The sequence below is a fragment of the Chroicocephalus ridibundus genome, chromosome 3, assembly GCF_963924245.1.
Source record: "Chroicocephalus ridibundus chromosome 3, bChrRid1.1, whole genome shotgun sequence".
Lineage (NCBI taxonomy): Eukaryota > Metazoa > Chordata > Aves > Charadriiformes > Laridae > Chroicocephalus > Chroicocephalus ridibundus.
This window is the reverse complement of record NC_086286.1, coordinates 72,162,984-72,177,209: the sequence shown is the minus strand read 5'-3', so window position 1 is coordinate 72,177,209 and position 14,226 is coordinate 72,162,984. Positions and strand designations below refer to the sequence as shown.

The following is a 14,226-nucleotide window of genomic DNA, read 5'->3' as shown; positions in this document are numbered from 1 at the left end:
CATTTCAAAACCGGGCTATGCGCTACTATTCTGTTGATCAAATGTGGCAATTATTTCAGGCTTAAAACCTTTTAGGGATAACAATAGGTGCTGCCAATCAAAGCTAGAAAGTACACATGCATTCAAAGAGCAAGCTGAATGAGGAATAACAGCAACATGTGTAGCTAGAATATATTATGGATTACCATCGTTTTACACAAAGGCTAGTAAACTCTTCAAAATGCAGGAACCTACGGAGCTAATAAAAGGGACAGAAATGTGCGGATGTCTCGGTTTGTCTAATTTGTGTCTTTCTAGCATTGGTAGGATGACTCACTGGATTTAGCAACAGCTTGTGAAGATGAACATATTAATAACTTTATGCTGCAGCTCTGCCATAAAATGTAATCTTTTACAATTCTGTATTCTCAAGTGAAATACAAGCTTAGAACCAGAATAAAATTAGAGAAGATATTTGAATTGTCAGCTTATTTTCTTTTTAAATCTGTGTTCATACATTTAAATATGCAACTCAACTTGGAGAAGAGTATTCCCTTTCATCCCCATCCCTTCACCAGTGTGCCACTCCCTACTATAAAAGACTGGAACATATTTAAATATGGGGCTACCGGGATAGTACTCCAAGGTACTCTGTGTCATTCTGTGCATTTTTGTATTGTACCAAACGTAAATTAACATTTTCCTCCCCATCCATAAACACTTGAATAGACCATGTACAACTCAATGGCAAAGATGTTATGCAGACCACGTACGACTCAATGGCAAAGAAGCCAGTTGCGTATTGAAATTTGCATATGTAATCCACAATGTTAGTAAACAATGGGATATATATCCGTTCTGCTTTTGATAAAATTCAACAGATTTGAATGATTAGATAATTGAGCACAAGGCTTGCCTGGAGGACATAGTAACTATAGCTCTGAATCTTTCAATCCCATTTTAAACCTTTCTCCATGGTGTTAGGCATCACTCTAGTCTACAGAAAGGTTCATCTGAATACTTGATGGCTTGTAGAATGTTATATAGAAAGCGTCTAACAAATCAGAAAGTAGAACCAGTGTTCCTAGGAATTAAGATGATGACAAAACCACTAGACTGACCAATTTGTTTCTCCTTGATTTTAATGAGACATGATTTTAATGAGACACTTTCACAGGCTGTGTCACTTACTGGAGACATGTTTGCATTTGTGCATTAAACATACTTGCAAATTTACTGAAATAACGGGACAGAAAAGTTACAACAAGTTTAGTGTAGACAAGACACAAATGTTAATCTCTAATCTTTTTGAAAAATTTATCTTTTTATGCTAAATAGCATCAAATGCAATCGATTAGGTTCAGGACATTCACTAACTTTATTTTTAACTTTTTAAATAATTATTTGCTGTGTGTGCGTAAAGTCTCAGAAAGATAAATATCTATTTTCTACCACATTAAGTGGTTTGATATGTTGATCTTCTATCTATTACTTAAAATGAGCTGAATTTGTGAAATAATTTGTGCAAAAAATTATGCACTCCATTCAATCTTTCCATGCCATGCACCCTTTGAAATTACTTATGCTCTTTATTGATTTAGCGTATAAGAGAAAGCAGTGTTTCTAATGTTTTTGTAAAAATACATATATGCATTTATATAATGTGCATAAATTACTACAAATACATAACATAATGAAAAAACCTTACACACACATATATATAAGTATACTATGATGTCTCTCACTCTGTCTTGGATTCTTAAGTGATAACGAATTACATACACCCCTATCTCAAATGCTTAAAACCTGAAAATGCTTACACTAAATAGTCAGATATCTACTGCAGATAAAGACACTTCAATTTCTTACCTGCTTTTTTAATTTCAGGGACAGCTGTCTTCTCATGAGCTTTCTCTTTTTTCCCTTCTTTTTCTAAGATTTAATTAAAGAAAGTAATTTAATATGCTAGAACTCTGAATCATATACTCAAATATGCAGTCAGCCAAGTCCTGGTGGGCACGTGCTGAAAAAACTGTGACTTATTTGGGAGTTTAGTTCAGATTATTCCTTTATAGCACTTGCACCCAACTAGCCACAGAGCAATCAGCTGAAAATGAAAATTAATCAGTATGCATCAACTATGGATGATTTGGACCCTTAATAATTCATCAAAGGCTGGGCAAAAATCATCAGTGCATGAATGTGGTACCTTTTAGCTTAAGCTCCAGTAGCAATGAGATCATTAAAAAATAATGAATGACACAAATATTTTCCCATGAAAGCAAGACCTTAGTGGATTTTAGATGCTTCCTGGCAATGAATGATCCAAAATATTATTTATATGGATATCAAGGCTTTGCAGGTTTGTCACTGCAAGTTTTGGTTGTGATTCTATAAAATGAATAAATAAATCTACCCCATGTTCAGAAAGTGGTGTACCGTGCACTGCGTGATATCTCCCATGAGTTTTGTGTGTGGCAGTGTCACTATGTCCTGCTATATATCGTGAGTCCATTAAATTGTTTAACAAGCCCATAGATGACCACCAAACGGGACTTTTTATTTGTCAGAAAAAGGGTTTAGAAAATATCAGACACTGAACACATCGGACGTCAGATACTGAAGAAGCAGTAACATGCAAATAGCGTCTAAGCAACTAAGAGAAGGACGATACAGAGCCAGAAGCATAGGATTACCCGAACAAAAAACAATGACATCTGAGCCAGGAGCAGGAGTAAAAGCTGAATGAAGCCAATAAGAAACATTCCCAAACCATACCTTTCTTCTTTGTTTCAGTCAAAGCCCTCTTTACATCAGTCTTTTTCTTTTCTTCTTTTCTCTCTAAAAAAGGAAAGAGAAGTTCAGCTGACTGCTTTTACATATCTATATATATATACACACACACTCACTCACACACATGTATATATATATATTTGGGATCGGAATCCTTGACTGACTGCAATACGTTCTAGATTTGATAAGCTGGTCACTCAGGCAGGAGTTTACTATCAGCAGCTCAGTTATACAGCTTAATACTCAGAGAGTGAATGTGGCGCTAAGGACAGAACTGGGAGCAGTATGTACACCAGATAATTACTTAAATAAGTACTAATTCAAGAAATTATGCCCATTAACCTGGTGTAACTAAGAGTTTATTGTGGTGATTCAGTAGCCATGCACCTGTTCTGCATCTTTTATAAAATCTGACTGAATGGCAGCAGAACTTGCAAGTGGTACTTGGGAATAAGTGAAGAATGCCATGAAAAGCCTGCATATATAATATATCTTTATAACGCTTTTTATGAATTGAACCTTTGAAACTGTCATTACAGGACTTCTGTTATTCATGGAGAATTGCAGCTAAAGCACCATCTACAAATGAACATGACTTGTTCTTTTAAAAGCATCTGCCTCTGTTTTGTCAATTAATTGGACAACAGTAGGAATAAGGATATTTTTTTCTTATTTTACAAAAGCTACAACAATTTAATTACTTATTCCATGAATGTTATTAATTAGAAAATTGAGAGTTCAGTAGAGGAAATGAGGAAGATATAATTCTTATTTTTCCTTTGGGAAATGAATCCCCATTTTGATGGGGAAGAATACAAAAGTACAGGAACAGCTAATCTAAATGCTTTTTTTAACTGCTCATCGACAAAAAGCCAAATTTGTTACCTTCTGTTTGTGCCGCATGGCTTTGTCTGTTGATGTAGCTAGCGGAACTATAGTTTTCTTTTTGTGATGTTTTACTGTTATGAATGGGGATAAGTTCTATTACTATACAAAATGGCACAACCACAGGACCATAAGCCTTTAAGTGAGAGTCTTTTCTTTACTTGAAAAATATTTAAGGTGTAGGAATATTTTCTGAAGCCAGCAGATCCAAGATGCAAGTATACTATTATCCCTTGCATAAATTAACATGAAGATAAAGGAAAATTGAATAAAGTTACTTTTCACTTCTCTAGCTACCACAATAGACTTTTCTTCTGCATGAAAAAATATATACAAACAGGGAATGAAAAAAAATTAATTGAAATACTGCACAGCGTGTTTCCTAAACCAAAACAAAATATGCGTAGGTTTGATAGAAAAATTGTTATTTTCATCGAGTACATGAATTCCACAGTCTGTCCGTGGTGATTTCATAAATAAGGTTATTTTGCCTGTTGTGGAGGCAATATTCAGGGTCTCCAAACCATACTTCTGCTGATTTTCTGACAATAGTGTTTAACGTTAAGCATCTTCTTGACATGTTCCAGTTCTTTCTTGTTTAAACAGATTTGTTCATTGCGTTCCCCTTGTTACTGTCTAGACAAAATGAAGCAGAAAATCCTTGCATATGTTTTACAGAATGTTTCTCCCGGTGTTTTGTGCTTAATTCTCCCTGATGAAACCCTAAGCGTAATGGACTTCAAGCTACAAATTCCTTGTGTCGTGAGTGTGCTTTATGACACTCAGGTTTCTTAAGCACGTATAGAGCATCAGAGTAGTGCTGATCCTCCACAAGCTTGTTTTGAGCTTCATTGTCTTGTATAAGTTAATAGTTTTGTTGTTGTCTCTCTTTCTCTTCGATGTACTGTTCCAGAGACTCATGCTACAGACCATGGCTGCCTCCCCAAAACAGAAAACTCAGCCTCAGATTACACACAAGCTGTTCCACAGCTCCATTTTCCTCTTCCCCCTATGACTTTTCAGTATTTCATTTCCAAATGCAATGTACAGCTCTTCTAATTTCTAAAATGTCGTTTAGTTGTTTGCTCATTCTGCCTGATTGAACCAAAACTGTTGAACATATCAAATCTATCAGTTACTGCCAGAAATAAAGCTTCTTTCTAACTTTCTTACTTCCAGTAGCCTTTACTGCTAGTAACTAGAGACTGAAGTGCTAGTGGTACTTCTATGATTTCCATTTTTGTCTGAGTGCCTCAGTTCTGCTGGAGCTGTTAACAGCTCTGCTCTTCCAGTTAGATTAATTTTTCTGCTTCCTTATACTTCTGGTGCTAGGTGATGCACAGGAATAATTTGTATGCCCAAGGTCCTTACAACCAACAAGATTCTCTCTAATTGAAGGCCATTTCTGCCTTTGAATTTGTAGCATTTTGCATGCTTCTGGGGCCCAGAGAAGCCGTATGAAATCTGCTCCAAGTTTCATAGCAAGGTTCAGAGCCATACGTGTCTTGAGAGCCATGAGCTGAGACATGGAGCTTTGAGAATTGGAGCTTTGTATGGAGGATGTACAGTTAGTAGCAGGATTTTTTACTGCAAATAACCTAAAGCACAAGGAGACTACATCCCTGGCTGCAGAGTTGTTATTGCTAAGTCATTCCACCAATTAATTCCACTGACATAATTTTCTTCCATCAAGCTCTCAAGTTGCAATATTCAGTGTCCAGGGAGCCTAGAGACATCTAGATTCGTTATGAATTTTCTAGAGGACGATTGCATAGAGGTATTAAAGGAATGTGGCCCCTATTTCCCACTGGCACTGACTAATGCAAGGTATGCACCCTTGGTCAAGTCTGAGAAAAAACATCAGAGGGCTTCCGTTCACGTCTCAGCTGCATCTGGCCCCACTGATGTCCCTCACAGCGACTACTGACAAAAGTTTATGTAAATGAGAAGGACGGACTCGGTAAATGGATATTATGGAAAGAGCTATTTCCGATTTAAGGAAGCAATCCCATTTCTTGAGTAAATTTATTTCCTCTCAATTTGAGTGTCTCACATTTAGATTGTTGCATATTAAGTGTATATTTAACACCAGCAAAACCTATCATTTCTGAAGCAGTAAATGCAGTGGGTTTTCTCCAGATATGTACACAGCTAAATTAAGAGGCAGAAAAAACAATTAAATAGGAACTTACACAGGTCTTTTGCACTGTAAAATATGTACCCCATCTGTTGATTGAAAGTACTTATATTTTTTTAGCTAGAAACAGGAACAGGACTACAAATGTCCATGGGTCAGCTGCATAAAGAGGGATCATAATATGGGTGAACAGTGGGTTACAAAAGGAAACACAAGGTGTTTTTGATGATTCAGGGTTGACTACAATATGGAATTCAAGTGCAATTGACTATTAAAAAAACTATTGCTATTGTTACTATTTCTTGATAATGTAATTAATGCTATAGTTTTACCAGGAGCACTAGTCCTGAACCCCATTTTACGTACAGGGTGTAAGTGATATGTGTACAAAAAGACCTCACCTTCAAAAGCCTGCAATGCATTTATAAGAATGAAATAGGATTATAAGCAGATGGAAGAGTAAAAGTGACAGAATCAGTCAGCAAGACAGCAATGGACTTTGCATTTAGTCAAGTTTCTTCTGTAGAATCTACACAAAAGTGGAGTTTTATGTAGTTTAAGGAGGAATCCAGTGAGCATGAGAAGTGTGGATTTGAACAGTGATGTGCTATTGAATGAGAAATTCAGGTAATTTTTTTTTCCTGGGGGAAAAAAAAAAAAAGGAGCAGCATAGAATAGTTTTCTTGGGAAGTGACTGGATCAAAGAGAACAGCCCTAAAGCAAAGAAACAGCTGAGATGGAATTATTTACTGCTGAATAAGGGGTGAGGGACAGAGGACACCAGTGGAAATCCACATAAGATTCGACAAAGACCAAGAAAGAGGTGTTTCAATCTAAATTGCCTTTACCAGCTTTGGCAACGTCATTGTATCATTCTCATGGGACGTCAACTAAGTCTTGGACAACAGAGGGAGGGGAGATAACAGAAACATGCTAACAATGCAGCACTTGAAAACAGACTTGGTAAGACCAGTGTGCTACTGTGCCAGCGTTGAGTGGAATCTAAATTTAGGGATGCATGTGAGTTACTGGGCATAGTGTCTTGGGAATGCTGCCCGGGAACTGGAAAAGGAAGGTCCTCTAAGAGTTTCTTCTCCGTAGTGCTCCAGATGCTCCATGTGCTTATGGAAAAACTGACTCTGGAAGGAACTGTCAGCTCATCCCATCCCCTCTGAGAAACTGAGGTAAGGAGGGCAGCAAAATACAGCCACCGGTACCTTCTTGTGGAGAAGCATGCGTATAACACTAACTAGTGGGACTGAATGCCAGAAGTTTGGAGATGTTTTGGTTCAGATAAGCCTTCTAAAGTTCAGATACTTATACAAGGCTTATCTGCATTTATCTAAAACCCTGTTGTCAGGAAATCTCAGGAGAAAAGCCCTTGTGAGAGATTTGGATATTGCCTGGCTTTGTGAAATACTACAACAGCTTTTCTTGCCTACTGATTCTGGTCCTGGCAGAAATGAGGAGCAGCAGAGATATGTGTATACTCACTTACATACAAAACAGAACAAAACAAACATTAATTTAGCTTTTCCTGAGAAACTATAATTCAGACTGAACGCAATAACTTCATTCCAGGTAAAACTTCATTCCATTTTTCTGCAGGCATCTCTGTACACCTTAGGCTGCCACCAGCATGATTTTAAAATACCATTTCAAAAGAAAATACAAATAGTATTTTAAAAATTGAATTTCCTTATTAATTTTGAAGACATTATGGTTGTATTTCCTTTCTTTTAATTGGTGACTGAAATCCTTTCCCTGCTGAACTCAATGAGTTTTGCTGTGGATTTCAGCGGGAGCTGGAGATCCTTTTAAATATTAAAATAACTTATTACCTTTCAGCTTTTGATGACATTTATTTCCCCTTTGATCTTGCTTAGGGTGGAGACTGACAATAACTGGTCAGTCGCACTTTTGATTCTAAACACTTTCATACACATTCACACAATAAGGACCCTTTAGTGTTACAAATTTTCTGGAGAAATTAAAAAAAAAAAATCAAGAAAATACTTCTGCTTAGTTTAGGATGCCATGAGGAATCATACTTTTAAGATTAAATCTAAATTTCAAGTAAAAATTTATCTCAGCTCTCTCTTTGAAAAAAATCCCTTTCTGGGGTAAAAGTGTCCTTGTTGGTCTAGTTATTTTCTCTATGAGAAATAATTCTATCTTGTCTCAGCCAAACTACTGAAAAGTCAAGAAAGACCAAAGAAACCTAAATTGTATTAATCTGTTACAGTTTGTCCAAACCACGACAATCTAAAGTTCTTAGAATTGCTTCTTTTTGCACACAAACACATATACACTCACACACACGCAAACACACCCACGTACACTCTTTAACTTACAGGTGAGTGCTTAGGCCAAAATTAAGTGCATTTTTTTTGCAAAGCTGTGTTTAAACTGTACCATTTCATTTCAGCAGAGTAATGCCATACAATTTGTTCTCATATTGAGCAAGCGAAAGACTAATGGGGCACAAAGGTGATTGGAGATACAGTACACCCTGAAGTCCTAGGCAGTCTCTCCAGCCCGATTTTGCTTTTTGAAACTGCTTCGCTGTTTTCAAATCCCAATATGAAACACCATTTGGCAGCTTTGAAGATTGCTTATGGATATATTTTTGAGGTCTGCAGAAAGTATGTAATAGCAATATCATGCTCGAAATTCCTAGCGCTTTGATGTGACCCCCATAAGTGTTCCTCGTTTCCTCCTGCAGTGATTATAGGCTCCTTTTTCATGGCTCTGATGAATTAAGCACCAAAACTATTCATTAATAGCATGGGGCCATATGTTACCCTCAGTAAACAACACAATGTGGAGTGAAGGAGTACGAATACCAGTGTAATGAAATCAGGGTATGCATGCCAAGGGGAAAAAGAGAGGGCATGCCAACTTCCACGACAAGACCAGCAATAGAAAATCCATTGGACAATAGTCAATGGCAAATATGATGAAAATATGATTATGACGAAGAATTAAGTTCCAAGGGGAGCACTGACTTCTTATGGTATGGCCTTCCCTAGCTAGAGCCAAACTAAGACAGCTAAGGCAGCAGGGTTAGCCTTCTCCTTCCTTGTGGCTGACATTCCTACTAGGCAACATGAATCGACAGCAGCACCAATTGTGTTACCAGTGGTGGGAAGGGTTTTGATGATGCTTTTTATAGGGCACGCTTTTGAGCAAGAATGTCTCAGGTTTCGGAAAACGGGATGACCAGGCTATGCAGAACCTTTTCTGCAAGGGTTTCCCTTTTCTTTCAAAAGAAACATGGAATTGCTGCCTTTGAAAGCCCAGAAAATCTTAATCCAAGTAAGTATTTTCCATTTGCAGGTGCAACATAAATAAAAGATTATTGCTTTTCTATAACAGTTAAAAAACATTTTAAAAAGTTAAAATAATGTTCAGAGTGATTTGGTTTTGTTTTATTGGTTAGATTTTGGTGATAATTTATTTTTAAATGCATAACCTAATACTGTAAATTGGATTATTGTTATTAATAATAATGAGAAAACACAGTAATATGCTTAATCAAAATACATATCTTTGTACATATTTTTTCTACATTCTAGTAAGCTTTTTTGCCAATGTCTGTTTAATTTTTTTCTGTCTTATGCTAGAATAAAAGTAGCACTGAAGACCCTCGTGTCATTTAGTAAAATGTCAAGGGCTTTCTGAAACAGTGAAGATTTAGGATTTTTTGTCATAGCTAAATCATTAGAGTTCACTGCTTAAATGCCTAATCTAAATCACTAAATAACTCACTTTTTGTGCATATTATTTCAAAGGTTTTAGTGTCTTCACTATAGACTTATGGAGATGTAAGACCCATATTTCTCAAAAATACCTTTCTTTTTATGCTGTGTATACAGTATCCCGTTAAAGCTGCCTAAACTGCTTCTTCTAATAAACTAGACCACAACCTAGTCCATTCTATGATGATATTTCTGACAGAAACATTTTTCTTGTTTCTTTATAGTCTCCCTTGGATTAAAATTTATCAGAAAATGGATTTGCATCCACAAATCATGTCAGTATTACTTAAAATGTTCTAAATGTGGAGAAAACTTCAAAATTCTGCATTTTGGAAAGATTTCTATTTTATCTTGAATCACTGTCTTTCACTAGAAGGATTTTTTAAGGGTAATTGATTTTATAGTATAAAAAACCTTCTGTTTTTTATAGAACAATCTGTGTACAGAAGAGAAGGCGGCCACTGACTGACTGTACAGAGGCAGATTGATTTGTACAAGATTTATACACTTCTCTACATCAAGGGAGCTTTATCAAAATTTATATTGGCTTTAGTAATTTAGATACTCTTGGTTATATCCCCTAATGTTATATTCATGAACTGAGGTATAGACTAGAAATTCTTCTTAAGATAGTCAGATAGGTACATTCTATACAGCAACAAAGATAGATGCAGATGTCTTTTTCAATGCCAATTTAGCCTCCGCAGGAAATTTGGAGGAAGTTAAACATATTTCACAGCAACTCACTTTACTGCATTCTGCAAAATCTGTAACTAGAGAATTCAAACAGTGATCGAGAAAAAATAATCTTTTTTTCCTCAGAGATCCTCCGAAGACATCACAAAGATTTTAGATTTTTCTTTTTTACCTCATATAATATCACAAATTCTAGGAAGATGGCAAAGAACAGCCAGGATACTCCTGTCGAAGGAGGGGGATATTTGAGAGCTCATCATGATCCTTTAACAGATCAGAACAGTTAGGCTGACCACTGTTCCGTGATAGATGCTCTCCTACCCAAAGATACAAGCACAGATTTCTAGGACAATATAACCTGAATTCTGAAAATCAGATGCAATGCTGTTCGAAGTTTTTTTTGTGATACAATGGTCTTCAAAGTGGTACAAAGCATACTATCTGTTTGAGATCATAAGTAATACACATTAAGATGTCTTCCGCTGAGAGAAGGATTTTGATACACACTTCTCACGAAGGTGCTGTGATCTTATCAGAAAGCAAAGACATCCTATGCTGGACCAACTAATATGAAGCCTTACTAATAACTAAGTAAGCCTCTGAGCTGAGTTTCAACATGTCTTGTCTAACTGCAGCATCTCCCTGAGAGATTAACTTGCCATATCAGAGAGCATAACATGGGAGGACTATCAGAAAGTAAAGTCCTTCTCAGGTGAATGGGGAAATGGAGGAAGCTAAAAGCTATGTGAGCTGAGCAAAAAAGTCAAGACCCGAGAGAGAGATTCACAGAGAATCAATGTACACTGCAGAGCCATTTTAGGGTGTCAGCGGATAACAAAATACAAAGAGCTAGAGTTAAAAGAGGTGGAGAGGAGTACAGTCAAGGAGGAAGCATTTTAAAGTCAAAGTTCAGATAGCCATGGAGAACAGATCTGTTCAAATCACAGCCAGCATCAACGTCCTCCCTAGATGGCAGCATCAGAGTGTCAGCCAAGCTGAAAGTGCTGCTTCCAAGTCCTCGTGAAAGCTCCAGAAAGAGATAAGATAAAGAATTTAAAATAAGTTATTTTACTTTGTGTTTTGCCAAACAAGGTTTCCAAGCTTGGAACACAAGTAGAAGTTAGGTATCAATGTCTTTCTCTTCACAAATTCCCTTTCCCTCTTTCTCTTTTTTATTGTTACAGGGTCTTTTGTTTTGTTTTGTTGTTCTCTTCTATTGGTGACCTGAAACTTCAAACTCTTCATTGATCTTTGACCATAAGATCTCAAGACAGCAGTACTTTTTGAAAAGAGCCAAACCACCATGAAATAGGAGAGCAATCAACTGTTCTTTTCCCTTCTGACCAGATGAGTACAAAGCATTTTTCTTTCTGACCAGGAGATATCTGAAAAGTACAATTCACATGCATGCACTTCAATGCCATTTCTTGCATACTACTAGAATATAGTCTACAAATTGGGATTTTCTTACATAATCACCCCTTACCCAAAAGATTCACTGTGGAGGTGAAGGAAGATAAAATGGCAACAACAAGGAGAGAAAGGCTGAGATTTAATACATAATAACAATATTCTTTTTCTAAGACCTCACAAATTCAGCAGAGCATAGTTTCTACTGGGCATTGGATACTATCCAGGAAAAGCTTTCCATGTGAAAGTATCAAATAATCTAAAAACGTTAGAGACATCTGGCACATATACTGCCGCTATTTTCACCTTATCAGAAACCAAGAATGGTCCAAGATTACATAGTGAAAACAACTCAATCTAGAAAAAGGGTAAAATCTTTTCAGCTTTTACCAGCTGCTGCATGGTTTTGTATCTAGTGTCTGAATATCACTGAGTTGGAAAGCCTAGGGTCTAAATAGATCAGTTTCATAAATTTTCTGTGTGACAACCGTTCTGTTACTTCCTACGGTTTTACCTTTTTTCAGAGCTGGTTGCTTCTGTCAAGGGCTGGGCCAGTCCTTCCACGTTATATAAAATACATTTCTCAATTAAGAAATGCTTGTACTTGTTCCCTATTGTGAGAACTTATTGTGCTGTCTTTAGCTATATTTATGATAAGAAGAATCTCCTGTTTCAATCTGTCCCTTCCCCTGATCAGTGATTAGAGACGTACCAGTTATAAAAGCACGTATTTAGAAGTCACAGACAGATATCTCTTCAACTATTTCAGAGTTTTAAATTTCTCCTCCTTTTCCTTTCTGACATTGTGCCAAATATTCCCATGAGTGAGTTAATTATTTTCTCCAGGGCTGAAATAAAGCTTCAGGGTTTAGGGTTCCTAAAGGCAATGTGGCATATTTTCTTGTACAGGGAAGGGACACAAGAGTGAAATTCAGCAGCTTTTCATAGGGGCATTTTGCAAATAATTCTTCCTTCTTCGTTTCCTCCAAAACTCTTGCATGAACAGTATTGTATCCTAGTGACTGGCCTTGAGACTTCAAGGGAATTTAGTTGTACAATTCTGAGCAGATAATCTCCCCCCCAATTTGTTTGCCAAATGGGTGTCTAATTTACATTCACAATTACCTCAATTGCATGCATAAATGAGCTAATGAAACACAAATGTGTAACTGGTCATAAATAGTCATTTCTATGTGCAATTGCAGTAATTGCATGCTCCTCATGATTTTGAAAATCAAGAACTTAATGCTAATTTGATGCTAGTTCATGTTGTATAACAGTTATATTTAAAGATTAAGTCTATCACTCAGCAAATGCAGCAGTATTTTCTATTATGTCTTTTTTCCATGATGGTTAATTGGTGGATAACAGTGTTTAATATTGCAGGGACTTCTTCTTGCTGATAAGCAGAGTTCAAACATTTCCCTAAAATAAGCAGGACTGCAAATCTATTTATATATTCTATTGTGTCACAATAACCACAATTTTATACTCCTTTAAACAGTGTGTTTATAAAGAAATTTTCATGTGAGGTAAAAGAGATTTTGGGTAAAGAGATAGTAAGTGACATAACTATTTTTATCCAAATGTTCTGAGTCCCAATAATCACATTACAGAAATATCTAATTAATTTAACTGTTTTAGTCATAGGTTCTGCCAAAATCATTAACTCTCATTTTCTGTTTCCAAATGCAGGCAAATCTTGTAGCACTTGTTACTTATTCTGCTGCCATCCCATCTGTTTTTCTCTTAGATTGCAATTGCTTTCTGGATAACACAGAACTAAGACCTCTATGAGAGAGATTAGCAAGTGCCATGACATGACTGAATGACGCCCAAGTATTATACGAAAACTGATACATAATTACATTAAAAGACTCACGTGTTTTGTCATCATATGGTGCAGACACCAAGAACGCATATTGCAGTAGCAGTTTTAAGTCATCAAACATAGTCCATTTTAAAATTAAAATGAATATTTCAACCATTTTACTGATATGATTAGACTGTAAACAGCATAATTCAATTGCACGGGTTATGTTTTAATCTTCTGAAGGTAAGATCTGACTTTGCATTTTTCTTTCAGTGGTTTTAACAATAGGAATAGGGTTGATAAATGCAGAGCCAGAAATATTATGTTCATTACTACAGATAATACACAGAAAGATTACGGAATAACAATAGCTGAAAGAGTAATCCAAAGTATATTAAGAGGATAATGATGATGTTTACAGTTAAATGGCAACTTATGGCTGTACACCATCCAAATAATTTCACAGTTTGGGCCTCGATCCCATAATCTATTTCACTCAGGAAATCCCCCGAGCCATCTGTGCTATAAGGAATATTTAGGTCTTGTCATGCATATACGATTGTGCCATTCATGTCCCAGGTCTCATCCTTTGATCAGGTTTGTAACGCAGGTTATATTTATAAACATAATCCATTAGAACGAGGAGAAGCGAATAATAGAGGAAAAAACTCAGACTTGCCTTCAATAGCTGCCGGTTTCTTTCTTGGACTGTGTTCAAGAAGAAGACGAGGTGGTACCATTTCCTTATGTCC

General features: G+C 36.4%; 1 protein-coding gene across 1 annotated transcript in view; it reads right to left on the bottom strand.

Annotated features, from left to right (window-relative positions):
* TRDN (triadin) overlaps nucleotides 1-14,226 on the bottom strand; it is a 229,340-nt gene that overhangs the window by 116,067 nt on the left and 99,047 nt on the right. The window contains exons 13-15 of the mRNA XM_063329689.1: nucleotides 14,150-14,225; nucleotides 2,758-2,816; nucleotides 1,849-1,911 (exon numbers count right to left, since the gene is read on the bottom strand). Of these exons, the coding sequence (XP_063185759.1) occupies nucleotides 1,849-1,911; nucleotides 2,758-2,816; nucleotides 14,150-14,225 (198 nt within the window). The remainder of the gene's footprint in view (nucleotides 1-1,848; nucleotides 1,912-2,757; nucleotides 2,817-14,149; nucleotide 14,226) is intronic.